Source organism: Peromyscus maniculatus, chromosome 10 (assembly GCF_049852395.1).
Source record: "Peromyscus maniculatus bairdii isolate BWxNUB_F1_BW_parent chromosome 10, HU_Pman_BW_mat_3.1, whole genome shotgun sequence".
NCBI lineage: Eukaryota > Metazoa > Chordata > Mammalia > Rodentia > Cricetidae > Peromyscus > Peromyscus maniculatus.
In genome coordinates, this window is record NC_134861.1 from 94,433,657 (window position 1) to 94,452,380 (window position 18,724).

Genomic DNA, 18,724 nt, shown 5'->3' on the forward strand with positions numbered 1-18,724 from the left:
GGGATCGAATGAATACATGGAAAAGCTTAGATGGGAATTAGGAACATAACGTGTTTAATAGACATGCGCTGCCATAATAGTCATTCATGTTTTGCCGTATAGGCATTGAACACAATCTGTACACACTCTCAAGTCAATCGACATTTCATGTGGTGGGATTTGCTGTGCTGAAGATCCAATGTAGGGCCCCCAAACACTCTAGGCAAACAGTGGACCACTGACCTACCAGCTTGCTCTTGATAGCCTGATAATTTAAGACGTTTTTCCAGCTTCCATATTAGCAAGGGACTAATTCATTTAGTTAATGTAGGAGATAGTGATTGAATTTTTTCCCATGGAGTGTACCTGGCACTTGAGAGATTTCAAAATCGTTCCTCCAGGAAGCTACTTAAAATGCTTATTGTTAAGTAGGAGAGGTAGCGTTGAGTGACGGCTAAAGTGTGCTTGGACGTGATACAGGAAACTGGTGTTCTGGGGGGCGTGGTGTTCAGGGAATCGTGTACTCCATGTAGAATCACACAGCATGTCTCTTGTTTTTGAACAGGTTTCTGCATGTTTGTGCTGAGCTTGGTGAAGAAACACTACCGCCTGCAGTTTTACATGGTGTGTATCACAGCTTCCCATGGCCGCGCTCATCCTTGGTCCTGGACCCAAAGAGACAACAGTCCCATTAGCTAGTTAAGGTCTTGCCTGAGCCCGGAGAATTTTTCAATTTTTTTTTTTTTTTTTTTGGTTCATTCGATTACAAAATATTGAAGTTGAAAAGGTTTTGAGATTTAAGACATACAGCAGTCCCTAAAGTGATCCTGAAACATTTTTAAGTATTTTCAAAGAAAAAAATGTGATCTGTTTGAATCCCTTAATTGTGGGAATTCATCCCTGGGATAGTTGCTGAAGCCTGGCAAGTATGTGCCGTGTGGTTTTGTTGAAGTTGACCTTGGGCACCGTCTGTTGGCATCAGCCTAGTGCAGAGCGTGTGCTTTCGTGGTCGTTAGGGTCATCACAGGTCTCCCTTGCACTGAGATACCTTGTTCAGTGGAGAGAAGTAGTCTGTGTTTCCTGAGATCCATGACTTGACACAGTGAACTTCTCATCTTCCTAAAGCGGAGCGAGTACTGAGAGGTTACAAACTCATGGGTCAGCAAGGCTTAGTCAGGTTGGATCATACTTCCCACGTGGGCTTTTCCTTAAGAAAACACTCTACAAATTATTATTGCTAAGAAATTTGTAGTATTTCCCACCTACATTTCTAATTTCAGGTGGTCCTAGAGTAAAATCTTAATGAAATCTAAAATCTTCAAGACAGATTGAAATCTAAAATCTTCAAGACAGATCGGAAATAGTCCAATCTCCCATCAGGAACTTGGTTCTAGAATCTTTATGAATAGCAAACTTTATGCACGCTCGAGACCTTCTGTTTCCCTGTGGCCCACTTGTGTCCTCCTCTGCTCTTGAAATCATTCTAGTTAATTACAAGACTTAACATCATCAAATCCTATGGAAATCGTTATTGCTTAGGGAACAGTGGCAAGAAAAAATAAGTGTGCATTTTGATCCATGTATGCATGGCTCCTGAATATGGGTGTAGGACTTACTGGATGTAGAGTGAAATCTATAATATAATAGGGCCAGTTGCCTATTGAAAAATTGTATTTTAAAGCAACTAGTACAAAGTACTTGGTTCCTTTAAATGTGTACCAGTGGAGCAGAAGAAAACAACCAACATAAAATACCGTGCTGAAATGAAAAATAGTGTTTAAGAGTAAATAAGAATCTGAATTATTTGAAAAGTCACTTCATAATTGCTGATCAAGTCTGTCAGGTGAGTACATAGAATGGCTGCCTTGGGCTCACATTCTGCCCACAGTAATTGTGCTGACAGTCACTAAAACAGCCATCTCTCAGGCTGAGGGGAGGCGAGGGATGGTGTGGGGATGGTGATGAGGCAAACAGCACAGGACTTGCAAATTTTGAAATTGCATAATGTCATTGAACAGACCCAGAAAGATCAACTTTCAGCACGAAAAGGCAGTTGAATCCTGAGAGTTTTAAGCACTTAGAGTTAGGATAACTCTTTCCAGGGGGAGGTTGTCAGGATACTGAGGAAAGAAAGGAGCTTCGGCATGCCCACTACGAAGCATTCAGAGACTGCCACTGTTCTCCACACACCACAGCAACACTGCCAGCTCCTCAGCAATTTAAATGGAGTCATCCAGGATCATGCTTTATTCCTCCGTGTTTCTAAAAACGCAATAGTGTGTCTCACTGGTAGTAGCATTCCCTTTATGTATAAATGACAATTATTTTGCTAAACGTTTTCGTTATTTCAGGCTTTAGCAGACAGTGTAATTTACTAACCACACTTGTTTTGTTTATATGACTTTATCTTACAAATTCTCATCAGAAGTCATGGCAGAAAATTTGTGTTTCAAAATTGCTCTTGCTAATTGGCTGTCTAATGAGCTGTGTTCGCTAATTTTTGTGTTGTTGGGCTATTAACAGTTCGCATGGACCCATGTCACTTTACTGATAACCGTTACTCAGTCACATCTTGTCATCCAAAATCTGTTTGAAGGCATGATATGGTAAGGGATTACGTTGTTATGCTGCGTTCTGTTTTTCTGTCTTGCCCTTTAACCCCCAACACCGGCAGGAGCTTTGCGGTTTCCGCTACAACCCGGGAACCACTTGCTGTATCCCATTAAAATTACCGAGTTTTAATTACTGTCTGACAACTGATCACAAAATGCTTTATTAATGATGGGAAACCTTTCTTTTAGTTCCAAATAAAAGGCAGAAAGTCTTCCTCAAGACCCACTTCCATTTTTCGATGCTGATAAGCCCCAGCATTACTTTTTAAGAAACAAAGATTAGATGTTATTTATGTGGAGTTTGAAGGCATGTGGCTTTCAATAAGTGGGTTGGATAAATGCCTTTTCTCCGGGCGACAGTTGGGTGGGTCCTGCTTCACATCTGGAAACGAGCAAGCTTCTAGACTGTGTATGTGCAGAGCTGTGTGCTCCACGGCACGGCAGACAGCATTTTTATTAATTAAAAGTTATCCAAATTAATAGTTAGAGATGATCTGGAGTGGAGAAAGGCTTGGTGAAGTTCTCTATACATGTGCATAGATGATGAAAACGAGGCTTCTTCCCTCACATCTGTCGTGAAGTCGGCAAGTAGAATCTTCTCCAGCTAACTGGAGTTTGGCCAGCCTAAGTTTTACCCTCCCGACAGCCTACCAGAATGTGCATGTGTTTGTGTAAACAATCTAGTTTAGGGATGGATGCCTTGTAAAACCTTTAAATTGAGGGGAAAATGTTGCTTATATAAATAGGTTCTGCAAACTTATCAGAGTTTGGCACAGTCATAGGCTAAGATAGACCTGAAATTAATAATTTTCCTGAAAGAGAATTTGCATTAAGAGCTTCGTGTATAAGCTTGTCACTTTAGTCTCTGGCTGCACAAGTGACTTGTCTTGCATCTCACAAGGCTGCTCTTCTTAAAAGAAATGATGATTTCTTGAAAGTAGTTCCTTATATAATGACATTTTAAATGTTTGTAACTATAGCAATTGGTTCTTTAATAGTTTCCTTAGCAGCGTTCTCCAAGTGTCTTAGTGTAGTGGTAGGCTTTGTTCCATCTCCTGGCTAACTGAGCAGGCTTGTGTGATATTTTCTGCCTCTCCTGGGCCTTGCCATGGGCTGTGCTTTGCGCTGTCCACTGTGTGATCTAAAGGGTCGTCGTGTGGGTTCATTCTGAGCCGTAAATTGTTTAATCACACACTTTTCTCTGCTAATGTTTTAAAGGTTCCTTGTTCCAATATCAAGTGTCATCTGCAATGACATCACTGCTTACCTCTTCGGATTTTTTTTTGGAAGAACTCCTTTAATTAAGGTAATGGGAAATGTTAGAAGGAAGCCCTTCCCATAGACTTCAAGCCAGGCCACAGAACATTGCAAGTGTCTGCTCCTCTTGCACACTTTTGACTTCTAGGCCACCACCTTGATGTTCCCACATGCAGCAGCTTGCCACAGTGCAGGGCTGTGAGCTACTGTCTTAGGAGTTCGCTCTGAGTTTCCGTCAGGTGTTCAGCTGGGTCCTCCATGGGGCCGGACTCCATTTTCTTTCCCTTGTGAGAACTCATCTTCCTGCTGGTTTCCCCTCCCCAACAGTTGCTCAGTTAGTTCTGTAACCCGTTCCCAGCATTCCCACAGCTCGCTAACCCGTCCTTCCCCAAACTTCCTAAAAGAGCAAGGTGCACGGTCTTTCTGTACTGTCATCCGAAGACTCCCAGGTTCATTATAAATAAGAGACCGGGGTCCCACAGCCATCGGTGGGAAGTCGGGACAAGGGAGGAAGGCACGTGTGAAGAGCCCTGTTGTTTGCCTTAGATTTGCTTCTGTGTATGGATGGTGGAGGCAAGGACGGGGATTAAATTAGTCAGATCTCAGTTTGGGCAAGAAAGAATCCATTTCTTCATGAAAAACCCAACCTTTTCCTTTTTCCCTTTTCTTAGGACTGGTTTTATTTTTTTAAAGAGCTTTTTATGTTGGGACTTGATGTAGGAGTCAGTTTCCACACTGAGCAGAGTGTTTAATAGGAAGGAGTCTCACAAATATGTTCCTTGGCTGGGATGAAAGCAATTATATGGAGGAACTGGTGGAGTATGGATTAGCCTTGTGCTGTTGAGAGCGGTGTGAGGAAGGGTAGTGCTCCTGGGGAGTGTGTGGGTGGCCCGCCCCTCAGGGTGCCGCCATCAACTCTCCACTTGTGGGTGGTCACACAGCACCAGGCCCAGCTGCAGGGCTGCTGACGTGCACGGTGCGGATCTCTGAAATGTCTCAAGCTGCTGCAGCAGAGAACAAGACAGTGTGTTCACGGTGCTTGCATGGGCTGAACTCTAAACCAGCGTGCCTTGAGAGACTTAAGGCCCACACAGGAATCCTAGGGACTGGTTTTGAATACCTTTCAAGTGATTTCACCAAAGATTATTTGTATGATACGCCCAGGAGGTTGGGCAATTAACTTGTGATCTGGTATGAGTCAGCTTGAAGCTCTCTTAAGTAGTCAGCAGACACTTTGAATTTGAGTCCACTCGATGGCACTAATACAGACACGGGATTATCCCAGGAAAAGGTGCATTCGTTCCTTCTTTGTGGTAAAGATGTCACCAGATTTGTTAAGAAACCATTGCTGCCAACTAGTTTAACTTTGAGGTTTCTCAACTTCAAGATAAGTCTGCAAGGAGCTCAGGTAGCTGGGGCTGTGACCCATTCTTCCCCCCTGAGAGTTAGTGCTGTCCCTACCAGCCCACTGGTCATGTACATTCTAATGCTTACCTTCCGTGGCAGCTTTGGTGCAGTTAGGACCAGAGTTTTCTCTCCTATCCCTTTACACTACCAAGTTCCAGACTGACTTCCAGATTTCCCCCCCTGAATGTCTCGTTGACTGGGAAATAATAGCCAGACTGTGAAACATACCCAGTGTCTATTCTCAGCAGCACAATATGTTCCTTTCTGTCTAAAGGTAGACATAGATTACGGGGGTGGGTGCGTAATTTAAGGCTGTTGAATATTTCATTTCAGAAAGAAATCTCCTATGTCTTGTAAATCAGGACTGAGCTGAACAGGCTAGTACAAATTTGTAATCTCAGACTTGAGAGGCTGAGGCAGGAGGGTTGCGAAATCTAGACCAGAATGGGTTCCACAGTGGGGCCTATCTCCCTAGTCTCCTTGACAGCGAAGAGACAGCCTGGAGTGTTGAGTGTCCGTCCGTCTGTCCGTCCGTGCCTTGTTGTGTTCCTTCTCTTCTCTGGTCAGTAGCAGGTCAGCACTGGCGATGTCTGTGTAGGATGACTAATAATCTCATTCCAAGAGAAGCATGCCAGTCGTGAGAAAATTATTTCAATATTGAATTTATAGCCCTTTGAAAGGAAAAAAAAGGGAACGAACTTGAGGCTGCTGAGCAGAGATGAATAGATGCTGACAGTCTATCACGGGTGTTTGAGGGGCTGGCTGCATTGGGTGCTGCTCGAGACACTTGCTCAGGTCAGTCATGACCATGCCATGAACAACCGGAGTTTCAGCCCGTTCTAGTGAGAGGAAAGGAAAGAGATGTGCAGGGTATTGGGGGAACTCACTGGGGCTCTTCCGCTCCCTGGCTTTGTACATTTACCAACCCTCCATCTTACCCTCTTTAGCTATCTCCCAAGAAGACCTGGGAAGGATTCATTGGCGGTTTCTTCTCCACAGTCATATTTGGATTCATTGTGAGTTTTACTGGGATTTTACTTTTATTTATACTCTGAAAACTCATGTTAGGTTTTAGCTTTTTCTAAAATGCCAGTCATATTGTTATTGAAACTTACTACATAGGCACCCATAGTCAGTCATTCTCTGTGTTTTGATTAGTGTTGATTCTGTGATGGTCTCCATCTGCTGCAGAAAGAACTTTGTTTGATAAGAAGTGAGAGCCACACTTACCTGTAGATATAAGACAGGCTGCCCGTCCCCACCAGGACATCTACAGTTTCACCTCTATACCTGAGACTCTTAGAACATCGCCGAAGAAGGAGAGAGCCAGGATGTCTGCTGCAGGATAGTGTCTTCCATATTTGCCAGGGAGCTGCACCCATGAAATCTTAGCAATGATCATCTAAACAAGAACTGCACAATGACAGCACACACAAGAGAAACCTCACAAGGCCTCACTTAGATGAGGAGGGCAGGCCATTGATGGCTGCCAAAAGAGGGAGCATCAGTCTTCTCGAGAGACGAGACCCTTACAGGTCATCTGATCCCAAGTGATCAGCCCTAAACATGTATACATATGAGCAGGTTGCATTTGTGTGTGTGTGTGTGTGTGTGTAGGTGAGCATGTAAAACAGTGTAATTGAAGAAGATGAGTTATGAATTTGAGACATGATGGGGGGGGGGACACAGGAGGAGTTGGAGAAGGGAGCAGGAGGCCTGGAAGTGATGTACTCGTGTGTGAAATACTTCAAACCAGCAAACAAAAACCCCAGCCTACTAAGCATAACCAACTTTGAACACCAGTACCTGTCACTCTGGCTACAGAGCAGGTCACGTGGAAGCTTAAAACTCTGTGTCCCAGAGGGATCCAGACTGCTGGACTTGGTCAGGTGGTTCCAGAGTGCCTCCACGTTGTAGGCCCACATGGTGCCCTTTGTTTTGTTCCTTTCTGAAAGCTTCTCTGCCTGTTAGGAGGGTACAGATGCTGGGACAGGTGTCCTCTGAGTACTAGCCGGGTGCAGATGGTGTTCAGGTCTGCCTCCCGACACACGGTGCCCACCGGCTCAATGAGTAGGTCCTGCCATGAGCCCAGCCTGGTTAAAATATCAGGTTGCGGTTGGGGGTTTGAGGCAGTGTTGTTTTATTTGGTTTTGGTGCTTGGGATTGAACCCAGGACCATGAGCATGCTGAGCAAACAGTCTACCACTGAGCCACATCCCTAGCCCTAGAGCTGGGGTTTAACTAAAGGTATCTAGTGACAGTACTGGGGAGGCAGAGGCAGGCAGACCTCTGTGAGTTCAAAGCCAGCCTGGTCTACAGAGCGAGTTCCAAGACAGCCAGAGCCATACAGCGGGACCCCGTCTCAACCTCCCTCTGAAAATAACAATACAATTACTACAGTAAAATATAGTGGGACGATTTCCTGTGTCCCAGCCTGCCACTTAACAAATCTCTCCCACTCTCGCCCCCCAAGTAAACACACAGAGGTTTATATTAATTATAGCTGCATGGCCATGGCTCAAGCCTTTTGCTAGCTAGCTCTTACATCTTAAATTAGCACATAACTATTAATCTGTGTATCGCCACATGTTCCGTGGCTTTACCTGCATTTCAATACATGTTGCATTCTGCTTTGTTCTTCAGGTTGCCTGTGTTGTCCAAACACCAGTACTTTGGGCAGCTTGCTGGCATCTCTCCCTGCCTTCTTCCTGTCTCTTTGAATTTCCCACCTGCCTCTAAGCTGCCTTGCCATAGGCCAAACAGCTTTATTTATCAACCAGTCAGAGCACCACATATTCACAGTGTACAGAAAGACATTCCCCATCAGTAAAAGGTATCAATAAAGGGACTGTACATGACTAAATAAAAGAAAAATATACAAAAAGATTACTGTTAGGGAATTCAAAAATTTAAGTCTAGTCCCTGAGAACTATAGTTGATAATACAAAATCACAGCCAGGCATAGTGTAATAATAACAACACAAAGCTTTGGGAGAGTAAACATGTAAATAAGTGTGGCTTTGTCCTATATGGGGAAACTACCCCTCTATTCAATTAAAAAAACAATTCATTCTCAAAGAAAATTCTAGTAGAATTTGGGGGAAAAAAGCAAGTTTTGAGGTAGAATGTTAGTAATGACTGATACAAATGAGTCTCCCTATTGCCACCATTTAAAGCACCTGAGATGCCTTCCTCAGAATGTTTGGTGTGCTCTCCAGTAGAGAATCCAGTCCTGCTTAAGGTTTGTGTATCAAAAATAAAATACCAAGTTAAATAATACTGTAAGAGTTTATTATTTAGAGATTCTATATGGAAAGCCCTGTCACTGGAAGAAGGCAAGAGCCCTTAAAATGTAACGTACACCCAGATAAGAAACTGGCTCACAGGGAAGCAGAAGCAGTTGGAATCTGTTCCTAGCAGCAAGTTTGAATTCCCGCTGTTCTTGAGCTAAACAGTGGAGTGAGTGGCTGCCAGAGAAGTGGGATCCAGTGCACATGAAGATGTTTTATCTGGTCTCCTTTTCCATGGTTGGAGATGGCTAATTTTAAAGACCTCAATGATGAACCGTTGAGTCAGGCATCCTGGGCTGGTAAGGGGCAGTGGTGCCTCTCACCTGCACTGTTGTGCACTGTTTGCTTAGAGATTGTGTATCAGCTGATGAGATTAACTCGTTATGTGTAGTAAGTCCCTCTGCACAGCCCACATCTTCATAATTCACCCCTTTACCGTGCCTTCTTAGGCCCCGCTAAGAGTGACTATGTAGACTTTTAAAAGTAAGGTCTTGGGCTGGAGACATGGCTCTGTGGGTAAAGGCACTGTCTGTGAAAAGCCTGGGGACCCGAGTTTGATCCCCAGAGTTCACGTAAAAGGAGAAGGAGAAAACTGACTCCACAGAGCAGTCCCCTGGCAGGTGCACACACACCATGCACACGTACTTAGCATAGTAGTAAGATAAAGTTTAAAAGTAAGATCTCCTATACGGCTCCTTTAAGACCGTTAGCCCCGCCCCTTCTGAGGTTGTATGGAGCGCTCATGGCTTTCAGTCAGGGTTTCTCCTGGGACCATCCTGACCTAGCTTTGTGACTACCTAGCCGAATGCCAATGCAAAGACACTCGGGTCTGGCTCCGTCCTTTGTGGCACTCAGCTCCTTTTACTTGGGCAATATCTCATGCATTCTGCTTTGTTCTTCAGGCTGCCTACGTGTTGTCCAAATACCAGTACTTTGTGTGCCCAGTGGAATACCGAAGCGACGTCAACTCTTTCGTGACAGAATGTGAGCCCTCAGAACTCTTCCAGCTTCAGAGTTACTCCCTCCCTCCGTTCCTAAAGGCGGTGTTGAGACGGGTAAGAGCAAATGGCTAGCTAACGTGATTGGAGAACTACCCGTTCGACTGAGCTCTGTTCAAAGGGGTGTTCTGCTTCTTTTTTGTTGTTGTTGTTGTTGTTGTTTTTCGAGACAGGGTTTCTCTGTGTAGCTTTGCACCTTTCCTGGAACTCACTTGGTAGCCCAGGCTGGCCTCGAACTCACAGAGATCCGCCTGCCTCTGCCTCCCGAGTACTGGGATTAAAGGCGTGCGCCACCACCGCCCGGCCTGCTTCTTTTTTTAAAAGATGTAGAAGTGGATTGTATGTCTGTCATCATCTTAAACATCAAATGGGTATTAACATTTCCAATCGTATGTTTGTGCACTAGGAATTTATTTGCATAATGATTTAAATACTGATAGTAATTTACTTTATGTTTTTTAAAGTATTTTAAAATATAAATAAAATTTAAAAATAAATATAAAGATTTTTAAAAATCAATAAATACAGGTTACTGACATGATTTGAGTAAGTATAAAACTTAATTAAGACCCGTCAGTTGAAAGAGCCCTTGTTTTTAGGGGTCATTTTAATATAGAAATCCTCTTAAAATGAGTCTCCCCATTGCCACCATTTAAAGCACCTGAGATGCCGTCCCCAGAAGGTTTGGTGTGCTCTCCAGTAGACCCCGCCTGTCTGCTGTTGCATCCTCAAAGTGGGAGACGGTGGGCTGAGTAGTTTTTACCCGGGAAGAGGGAACCTCAGCTGAAGGATTACCTCCATCAGATTGTCCTGTGGGCTTGTCTGTGGGACAGTTTCCTAATTGCTGATTGATGGGGAGGGCCCAGCCCACTGTGGGCGGTGCCATCCCTCGGCAGGTGGGCCTCAGGAAAGGCGCTGAGCAAGCAGGGTCCCTAAGGCTCCTGCCTTGGCTTGCCTTGGTGATGAAGTATAACCTGTAAGCCAGATTTGCTTCCCCTCACAGCAGCAGAACGCAAGCAAGGACATACAGTAACTGTGTGCACATACATGTGTGTGTACACTGTGCTTCAGACTCACAGCTGCAAGTTGCTAGAAACAAGTTAGCCTACAAATAATTTCTCTCTTTGAGTGCTCAATGTTTCGTTTCCAAACATTTTTTCACTATCCATGCTTCCTGTTCTATTCAATAAACCTTTGACTGGTACCAGTCTAAAGTTTGGAGGAGTGTTGTTCTTTGAGAACAGATCCAAAACTTTGTGGGCTGAACATCTTTTTGGACCATATTCATCATGTGCTGCTTTTAGTTCATAGTTACTTAAGGAGGAAAAGAGCTGTACACTCAACTAATTTGAATATAAAATTCTGTTCAGATGATTTCACTAAATCCTTGGCAATCATTTTGTTCATGTTCATTTTGACAGGTCTTGTTTTGTTTGAGTCAGGGTCTTACCATGTAGCCCAGGCTGTCCTTCAATTCGAGGTACTTCTGTGTCAGCTTACAGAGTGCATGCCACTACCCCTTGACAGTTTTTAAGAAACTCATTTCTGAACTGGGCAGTGGTGGTACACACCTTTAGTCCCAGCACTCGAGGTCAGCCTGGTCTACAGAGCAAGTTCTAGGACAGCCAAGGTTACACAGACAAACCCTGTCTTGAAAATTAATTTTTTTAAAAAATTAAAGAAGAGGAAAAGAATTTTATTTCTGTGTGTTTCTATAGCTTTCAACTTAGTTTTGGTGATAAAGACAACTTTTTGCTATTTCATCATTTAGAATTAGCTAGCATTATAAAATATAAAATTAAAATAAATCCTATACTTATAAGAACAAAGTATTATGGCCCAAAGAGCAAACGTAAACTAAAGTGCGAATCCCCCACACAGCTGTTTCCTAAGCCCTGGATGAGCTAGAATTCTACCAGGTGTGCCAGTGAGGCCGTGGGTGATGAGCAGGGCATGGGGACTGCCGATGATGGCATTTTTATCCCGTGGTCTTTAAGGCAGGAGACGTTGACAGAAAATGTGGCCTGTTTTGACCTCCTGTGTCTGCCGTGGTTCCTGGGTCACATGGCCTGAATGAGTGCGGTATTAACACAGCTGCTCCTCTCCACTTCTTCCTCCTTAGGACACCGTGAGCTTGTATCCCTTCCAGATACATAGCATTGCTCTCTCAACGTTTGCCTCACTGATTGGCCCATTTGGAGGCTTCTTCGCCAGTGGATTCAAAAGAGCTTTCAAAATCAAGGTGTGTTTTACATTCTCTGCTACGCTGTTAGTGCACATCATTAGGAGCCATTTCGTCATCGGGATGTGGTCCACAACTGGCCACACTGAGCCTGTGGGAGCCGGCTCGCTGAAAGCTGTCCCTGCACTTTAGTAGAGCAGGGTCATCCTAAAGCGATATCATCACAGCCTTCCTCCCTCGCCAGGTTAAGGTAGAATTGGCTCATTAAGGGCTGGCATGGCTGTTGAAGATGTGTTAACAGGTCAGGAACGGTGCTCTGAGGAGGTGGAATTGGAGCTGAGATCTAAAAAGAGAGTAAGTCTTACTGGAAAGTCTGAGGAAGAGACTGAAGTGAGGACAAGGAGGGAGTTGTTTGTCGAAGGGGAGCAAGGACAGAGCGGCTGTGTTAGAGAAGGCCCGAGAGCACAGTGTTTGGAAACCCGACCACATTAGACCTCAGGACGGCCAGGGAAGCAAATGAACTCAGGGAGCCTCTGCCCTGCACAGGGTGCTGTTGGGGGAGCCGGGCAGATAATACACAAAGCCTTCAAGGTCCCTGGCCTCAAGGTGCTCCCTCCCCACGGGGGGAGGGTGGGAAACAGTCCAGTCTGCAGTGGCAGCTAACTGAGGCTGCATGGGGGGGGGGCGGTAACTGCCTTGCAGTGGGATCAGGCCTCTGGGGCTCCCTCATGCCTCAGTGGGCAGAGAAGGGAGGAAGTGGGTTGGCAGAAATCAGTCATAGGTATTTAGAGTTTGTTTTGGTTTTGGTTTTGTTTTCAACGGTCTCTAAGGTTCCTCATTGAAGAGAGGGGTCTTTTCCTCTTTCACATCTGAAGGTACAGTTGCTGTTGATTGTTAGGTGCCCTGGTGTGCGAGAAGAGCCACGAGTTACTTGTGTGAGTGACTTGTGCTCTCCGGGGTCCAGGCAGTGAGTGCAGCTGCAGAAACCTCACCCCCTAGCCTCACCTCAGGCTGGCTGAGGTGTTCTCAGTGAGCCGCTGCGCGGTTCTTCCGCTTACCTCAGTGCTTACTGATGTCTCTTAATCACTGCAGTGTGTGTTCCCGAACAAGAGCTGTTTGGATAAACATGAGGTGGAAATGCTTGTGCATCTGTGACACACCGAGGCAGCTCCCACACGGCTTCTGGCCATGCGGGGGTATAGGCAGTTACAGAATTAGATAAGGGTAGTTGGTAGACTTTTTAATTTAGAAAAATTACATTAATGAGAAAAAGTGCTAGACTTAATTAATATTTAGTGTTATTTCAGTGCTGTGGGCCAATTCAGAAATCATTAAACAGGGAGCGGAGAGTTGAAAAATACCATTTTAATCTGGTGGTATTTTCTAATTTATTTGTATTTGTTAGAAAAAATTAATAGTGAAGTTGTTTTCCTTGTGAAGTCTGTAAAGCTGAAAAGACATTCACGGGTCAGAATTTGGCACAAGTGACACTTTGGCACATTGTCTGTTTCTGCAGGATTTTGCAAACACCATTCCTGGACATGGCGGGATAATGGACAGGTTCGATTGTCAGTATCTGATGGCCACGTTCGTGCATGTGTACATCACAAGCTTCATAAGGTACTGTTCTGTTAAACACAAAACCAAAACTTTTCATTGTATGACTCTTGAATTCCCATTGGTTTAAACTAACTGCTTCTGTCAATGGTAGTTTATAATGTCAAGTTAAATGGAATTGTAGCGCTAAGTAGTAGGGTCCAATCTTCATTGTTTTTAATACATTTGAGCAACTTAAAGGTAGTATATACACCATGATTGTTAGCAGACTCAATTAAAAGACTCAATAAAAAAGACCCAGTTAATGTGACTCATGCTAGGTTCAAAGTACAAGCAGACTGCATTTCTTTACTGTGGGTATTTCACTGAACGCTGCTAAGGAAGAGGAAGGACAGTCCATTCAGCCCAGTTCTTGCATGAGTGTCTGTGACATGTCTAGGTATGACTAGAGCACAGAACATAGCAAAGCGGACCCCTGTCTTCGGGGCTGCTCACTGTGATCGGAGAGGTATCAGGGAGGTTAGCGCTGGCTGTGTGAGGGGCAGAGGAGGCGGCTGTTTAGTAAACACTTGGTCTTTTTAGTAGAGAAGACTTTCAGATCTGCCCTCCAGTGGCAGGTCAGCACAGGAAAGCCAACAGAAGTAACAAAGTGATTTGATGATCTCCTTGGTCTCCACAGGGGCCCAGAAGGCCACGGAAAAAAAGTTTTCATCAGAGTTATTGAGAGGGAAACTTACATTTAGAAATTCATAAATGTACACTTAAAACTATGTATCCATACCAGTGTATGAATTTTTGTATAGTTTTTTGGGGGAGGGAGGTTACAGTCTTAAAATTTACCAACTTCCTTCACCTTTTCAAAGAACCAAGAGGTTTTTAGTTTTCTGTGTGGTCTATTTATTTTCTCCTTCATTGATTTATACTCATTTTTTCATTTCTTTCTATTTTTAAAGTTTAATTTGTTCCTTTTCTAGCTTTTTAAGATGGAGCCTGGGTGGCTGATTTTTCACCTTCTTATCTAAGGCTGAATCAGAGCCCCTCTGTGACGCACTTGGTTCTCGTCCTGTGTGTTGTAGCGTGTTTGTTTTTGTCAGTCAGTGGCGAGTGTTCTTCAGTTTCCTGTGTCACCTTCTCCTCTGACAGTCATTTAGAAGTATATTGACTGATTTCCAAACAAAGCAAGACTTTGTTGTTCTTTCTTTATGGATATTTGCCCTAGTCTCATTGTGGTTAAAAGAACCTAATTGTTGAACCTTGCTTCGTGGCTCAGCATATCATCTTTTCTGGTACACGTTGCGTCCGCACAGAGGCCGAGGCCCACCTTGCAGCGTTTAGACGCGACACTGTGTCCGGTGTAGTTCTGCTGAGTGCCGAGTGCGCTCGTTTGTGTTGGGAGCGCTTGCTGTACCTAACAGAGCGCTGTGGACTGGCTTTCCTGCCATGGTCGGCTCATGCCCCTCTCTGCTTTGGTAGAAATGTGTGAGTTGGAAATCATCTCTTTCGAGGTGGTATTGAGATGCAGTGACACAGCGTGGTTTCTCTGTGGAGTTCCTCGTTTGGTCGCTGTGCCGCCATCTTTTCCCGCCTGCCCACTGTCTGCGCCGGCGCCCTGAGGATGCTCCAGCAGCTTCTGTTTCTCTAGTGCTAGCACGCTGGTTCTCTATCTTTTTCATTCCCTTGTGCTTATTTTCAACAGTGCCTTTCTTTTCTGCTTGTTTTCGTTCTTTGTGACTCCATCAGTGGTCTCTGTCTTTTTATATGGCGTTTCCTTGTAGATGGAGTTTGGCATTAGTCATTTATGACCAAGTCCCTAAAAAACAAACAAAAACAACAACAGCAGCTTCATTTTTTCCGAAGATGGCATGTCTTTAAGGCATTAATTCACACTCTCTGTTTAGAAAGGAATTTATCTTGTGCTCTCTCAGCGGCAGAGTCACGCTGAGCTATGTCCCTGCCTTCTGAAAGCAGATCCGTGGCCTATTTGGAAGGCAGCGGTGTCCTGGATCCAGCTGCCGGGAAACCGCCCGCTGACATCACTTTCCATTTAGCTGAGCTTGCTGGGATGGCTCCTTTCTCTGTGGGCGGCTGCTCCAGGTTATGCCATGGAATATAACAAGACAAGCCGGGCTGTAATTTGAGTGGACTTTGCCTGTGAGGGGCACACAGCCACAGGCTCTGCCAGTTTGCCTTGAGATAGGAAGGTGACCCACGGGGCGGCTGCTCTGTGCTCTTGTGTAGCTGTTGTTGAAGGCAAAGATTTTTCAGAGTCACTTGTGCCTCTGTCCTTCCCCATTGTGATAATTCTATAGAAGGCATTTCTGTGTCGCTGGAATTTCCATTTCTTACCATTCTGTTTTTAAAATCTATCTTATAAGTCATTTACTTACCTTTTTTTAATGTGTGTCTCAGAATTCTGTGCCATCCTTCCTATTTTGCTCATGGGATTTTCCATTTAAATCTCAACGATTGTTTGCACATGCACCACTCTGCAAATGCATGGAGGAAGACTTAATGGCAATAATTATACACAGATATTTTAAGGTGATAGGTTTTGGGGGGGGGTTGCTTTGTTGTTGTTGTTGTTGTTGTTTTTTTTTTTTTTTTTTTTTGAGACAGTGTCTTACTCTGTAGACCAGACTGACCTGGAACTCACTATATAGTACAGCCTGGCTTCCAACTCGTGGTAATTCTTCTGCCTCAGCATGTGCAGTACTGAGCTTACAGGTGTAAGCTACTACGTCTGTCTTACTTCACAGACCGTTGTTTTACAAAAGCACATATGGAATGTATAAATGTGAGCTCTCCGGGCCCGGCTGTGGGCAGTTGCATTCCCATGACTGCGGCAGTGTTACCAGAAGCCAGGGGGTGAAGATGGACCCCTGCCTGGAGTTCCTCTGAGCTCTTTGTACCTCAGCTGGGTTGTACACTGAAAGGCTGGGGCAGGGGTCCTGGAAGAGTGAGCCCAAGGAGAGAGGGGTGGTGGGCTGGGTCATGGCCCAGAGGTCACGTAGCTGCTCCCCGGGTCCCTTCTTCCTGCATGGACTGCTGTGGCAGGAGAGCAAGAGACCAGGGCTCTCCTCGGGCCTCTGTTCAAAGAGCAGAGGGGGGTCTTCCTACTCTTTGCTTCTTGGCATTTCCCTGGGACTTGGAAGAAGGCATCGACACCATGGTGCATTCTGGGTAGGAGCTTTGGAGCAGGACTTTAGTGTTTTGTCTCTCATATGAGTGGTCATAGTTCCCTGATGGTATTTCCTCAGCGAAGCACCTTCCATGGTCTAGAAGTCTCTTTGAGGCTAAGAATTTTAAATTTCTTTGTGTGCGCTCCTTTCTGTTTGTCCCGCGTCTCCTGGCCTGCGGGTTTGTTCTTACCAAGTTGCCCTTAAGAGAATGTCTGTAGAACTTAGGTCTCTGTCCTGTGCCTGCTCTTCCCTCCACGCCCACTCCCCTTGCATCTCTTGGCACAGTCATTCTGGCCCTTTGCTCCCCTCCACAGGAGCGCTGGGCACTCACCTGGGATCCTGTGAAGAGCTGTTTCAGTTCTGAAAAGATGGCTGCTTAGCACGGGTCCTCGGGAGCACCTGCTCACTCAGCCCCCCATGCAGACAGTGTGACCCTGTCTTCTCTGCTTCATCCTCAGGGGTCCCAATCCCAGCAAGGTCCTCCAGCAGCTGCTGGTGCTTCAACCAGAACAGCAGTTAAACATCTACAGAACCCTGAAGACTCATCTCACTGAGAAAGGAATCCTGCAGCCCACCTTGAAGGTGTAGCTGCCCGGAGAGGATGGACTGCCAGGGAGGAGCTGGTCCAGCAGCTCTGAAGTCTTGCACTGAGCCGGCGTGGGGCTAAAAACACGACGGATGCAGGTTTTACAGATGCGAAGGTTTCTTTCTCTGAAATTACTGTGAATATTTAACCAACACGTGATCTAAGTGATGAGCGCATAGCAGGCATCCGCCCCTGAAAGCTACTAGACTTTTCCAATGCTAACTTCTCTGCCCTCACTTGCTGGGTTCCATAATTTAGGACACTTGTGTTTTAAAGAGTCAGAGACTATAAATTGAGGCCCTCTTAGGGTTGTGCCCGGCAGTGTGGTCTTTCGCACAGACATTGACCTTTGCACTGGGGACAGCCTCTCTGTGGCCGGATGCTTGCTGCAGACACAAGGGGAGCCAGGTCTCCGGGGCTTCCTCCCCTTAGAGACTCAAGTATTTCTGAAGGCCTGAGTTAGATTAAAAAAGAATGATTGTCCACTTTTTTCTGTTTTCTTTTTTCCTTTTTGTTTGTTTGTTCATGGTACTGGGGATGGAACCCAGCGTCTCATACACACCAGGCAGGTGCTCCATCCCTGGGCTCCGTTCCGACTGGACCGCCTGTCCGAGAAGTAACAGTCTGCTGAGTGAAAACATCTTGATTTTAAGTAGTTTCACGATTCCGAGGCTAGAGGTTGAAGCCTATGCCGATACTGATTCGTTTAAAAGCGGGTGTCTGAATCCACTTCTGATGAAACTTTTTGAAAAACGTAACCCAGCTTCCCATGGCTTGGTGGTAGCTTCTGCTTTTCTTAGTTCCCTGGAAACTGATTTCACTGAGTCCCACGAAGGGGGGGGGGGCATGGCTGAGGTGGAGTGCTGGCAGGCTGCCTGGGGTGAGGCACCTCCTGGCAGTCCAGGACCTGCCTCCAGCTCTCTGTACACCTCACCTGGAAAGAAGACCCAGGCCCTGCCGACTCCCTGGTGGCGATTTTTCTTTCCATCATGTCATCAAATCCAAGAGTAAAAATCAGGCAGAAATAATAGCCATTGAGAAGAAAAGCCTTCCTGAGGTGGGCCGGACATTGTGGCCGCCTGGAGGAAGCCTCCTCTCAGCCCCTGGACATGGGCTCCTGTCGCTGCCTGTACTCACAGCCATACTCCGCACATCCGAGGTGGTTGGTCACACTCGGCAACCATGTAGATCTGTCATCAGTGTTCAGAGGGGAAATAGAGGCACTGTAAAGGCTATTTTGGTAATGAAAAGAGTAAATATTTTGTTTAAATTAGAAATGGATTTCGGTTATCAGCATTTCCTTCCTACTGTAGACATGCCTGGGTTCGGAGGATAAGCCTCCAGCCGTCCTGAGAACTACACTCACACCCGGTGTGTGGTGAGCACAGCAGAGGGTGACCTCAATCCGAGAGTGCGGTCACTGTCGGGTCTGGTCATGTGACCTGGGGCTGCCCTGCCTCATGACAGCCCTACCACAGAGGGCGCCACTGTTGAGTCGGGCCACATGTGAGTTGTGTCCGGCATCCCCTGCTTCTGTTAGTCCCACTCCCTTCTCCAGAGGTTGACCACAAAGAGTCGTCGCAGGCACCCAAGAACCGGCGGAAACCGTGTGATAGGAACACGCACTGAAAACATGGCCGTGCGCACAAGCAAGAGCTGCTTGAGGGTGATGTGGGT

At 45.6% G+C, this 18,724-nt stretch overlaps 1 protein-coding gene across 2 annotated transcripts in view; it reads left to right on the forward strand.

The window, feature by feature from the left end:
• Cds1 (CDP-diacylglycerol synthase 1) overlaps positions 1-17,536 on the forward strand; it is a 67,598-nt gene extending 50,062 nt beyond the window's left edge. For both annotated transcript variants that reach the window (XM_006975405.3, XM_076546782.1), the window contains exons 6-13: positions 545-603; positions 2,503-2,585; positions 3,810-3,897; positions 6,203-6,271; positions 9,448-9,600; positions 11,666-11,785; positions 13,242-13,345; positions 16,920-17,536. In XM_006975405.3, the coding sequence (XP_006975467.1) occupies positions 545-603; positions 2,503-2,585; positions 3,810-3,897; positions 6,203-6,271; positions 9,448-9,600; positions 11,666-11,785; positions 13,242-13,345; positions 16,920-17,049 (806 nt within the window). In that variant the 3' untranslated portion in view covers positions 17,050-17,536. The remainder of the gene's footprint in view (positions 1-544; positions 604-2,502; positions 2,586-3,809; positions 3,898-6,202; positions 6,272-9,447; positions 9,601-11,665; positions 11,786-13,241; positions 13,346-16,919) is intronic.
• The last annotated feature ends 1,188 nt before the right edge of the window (positions 17,537-18,724 follow it).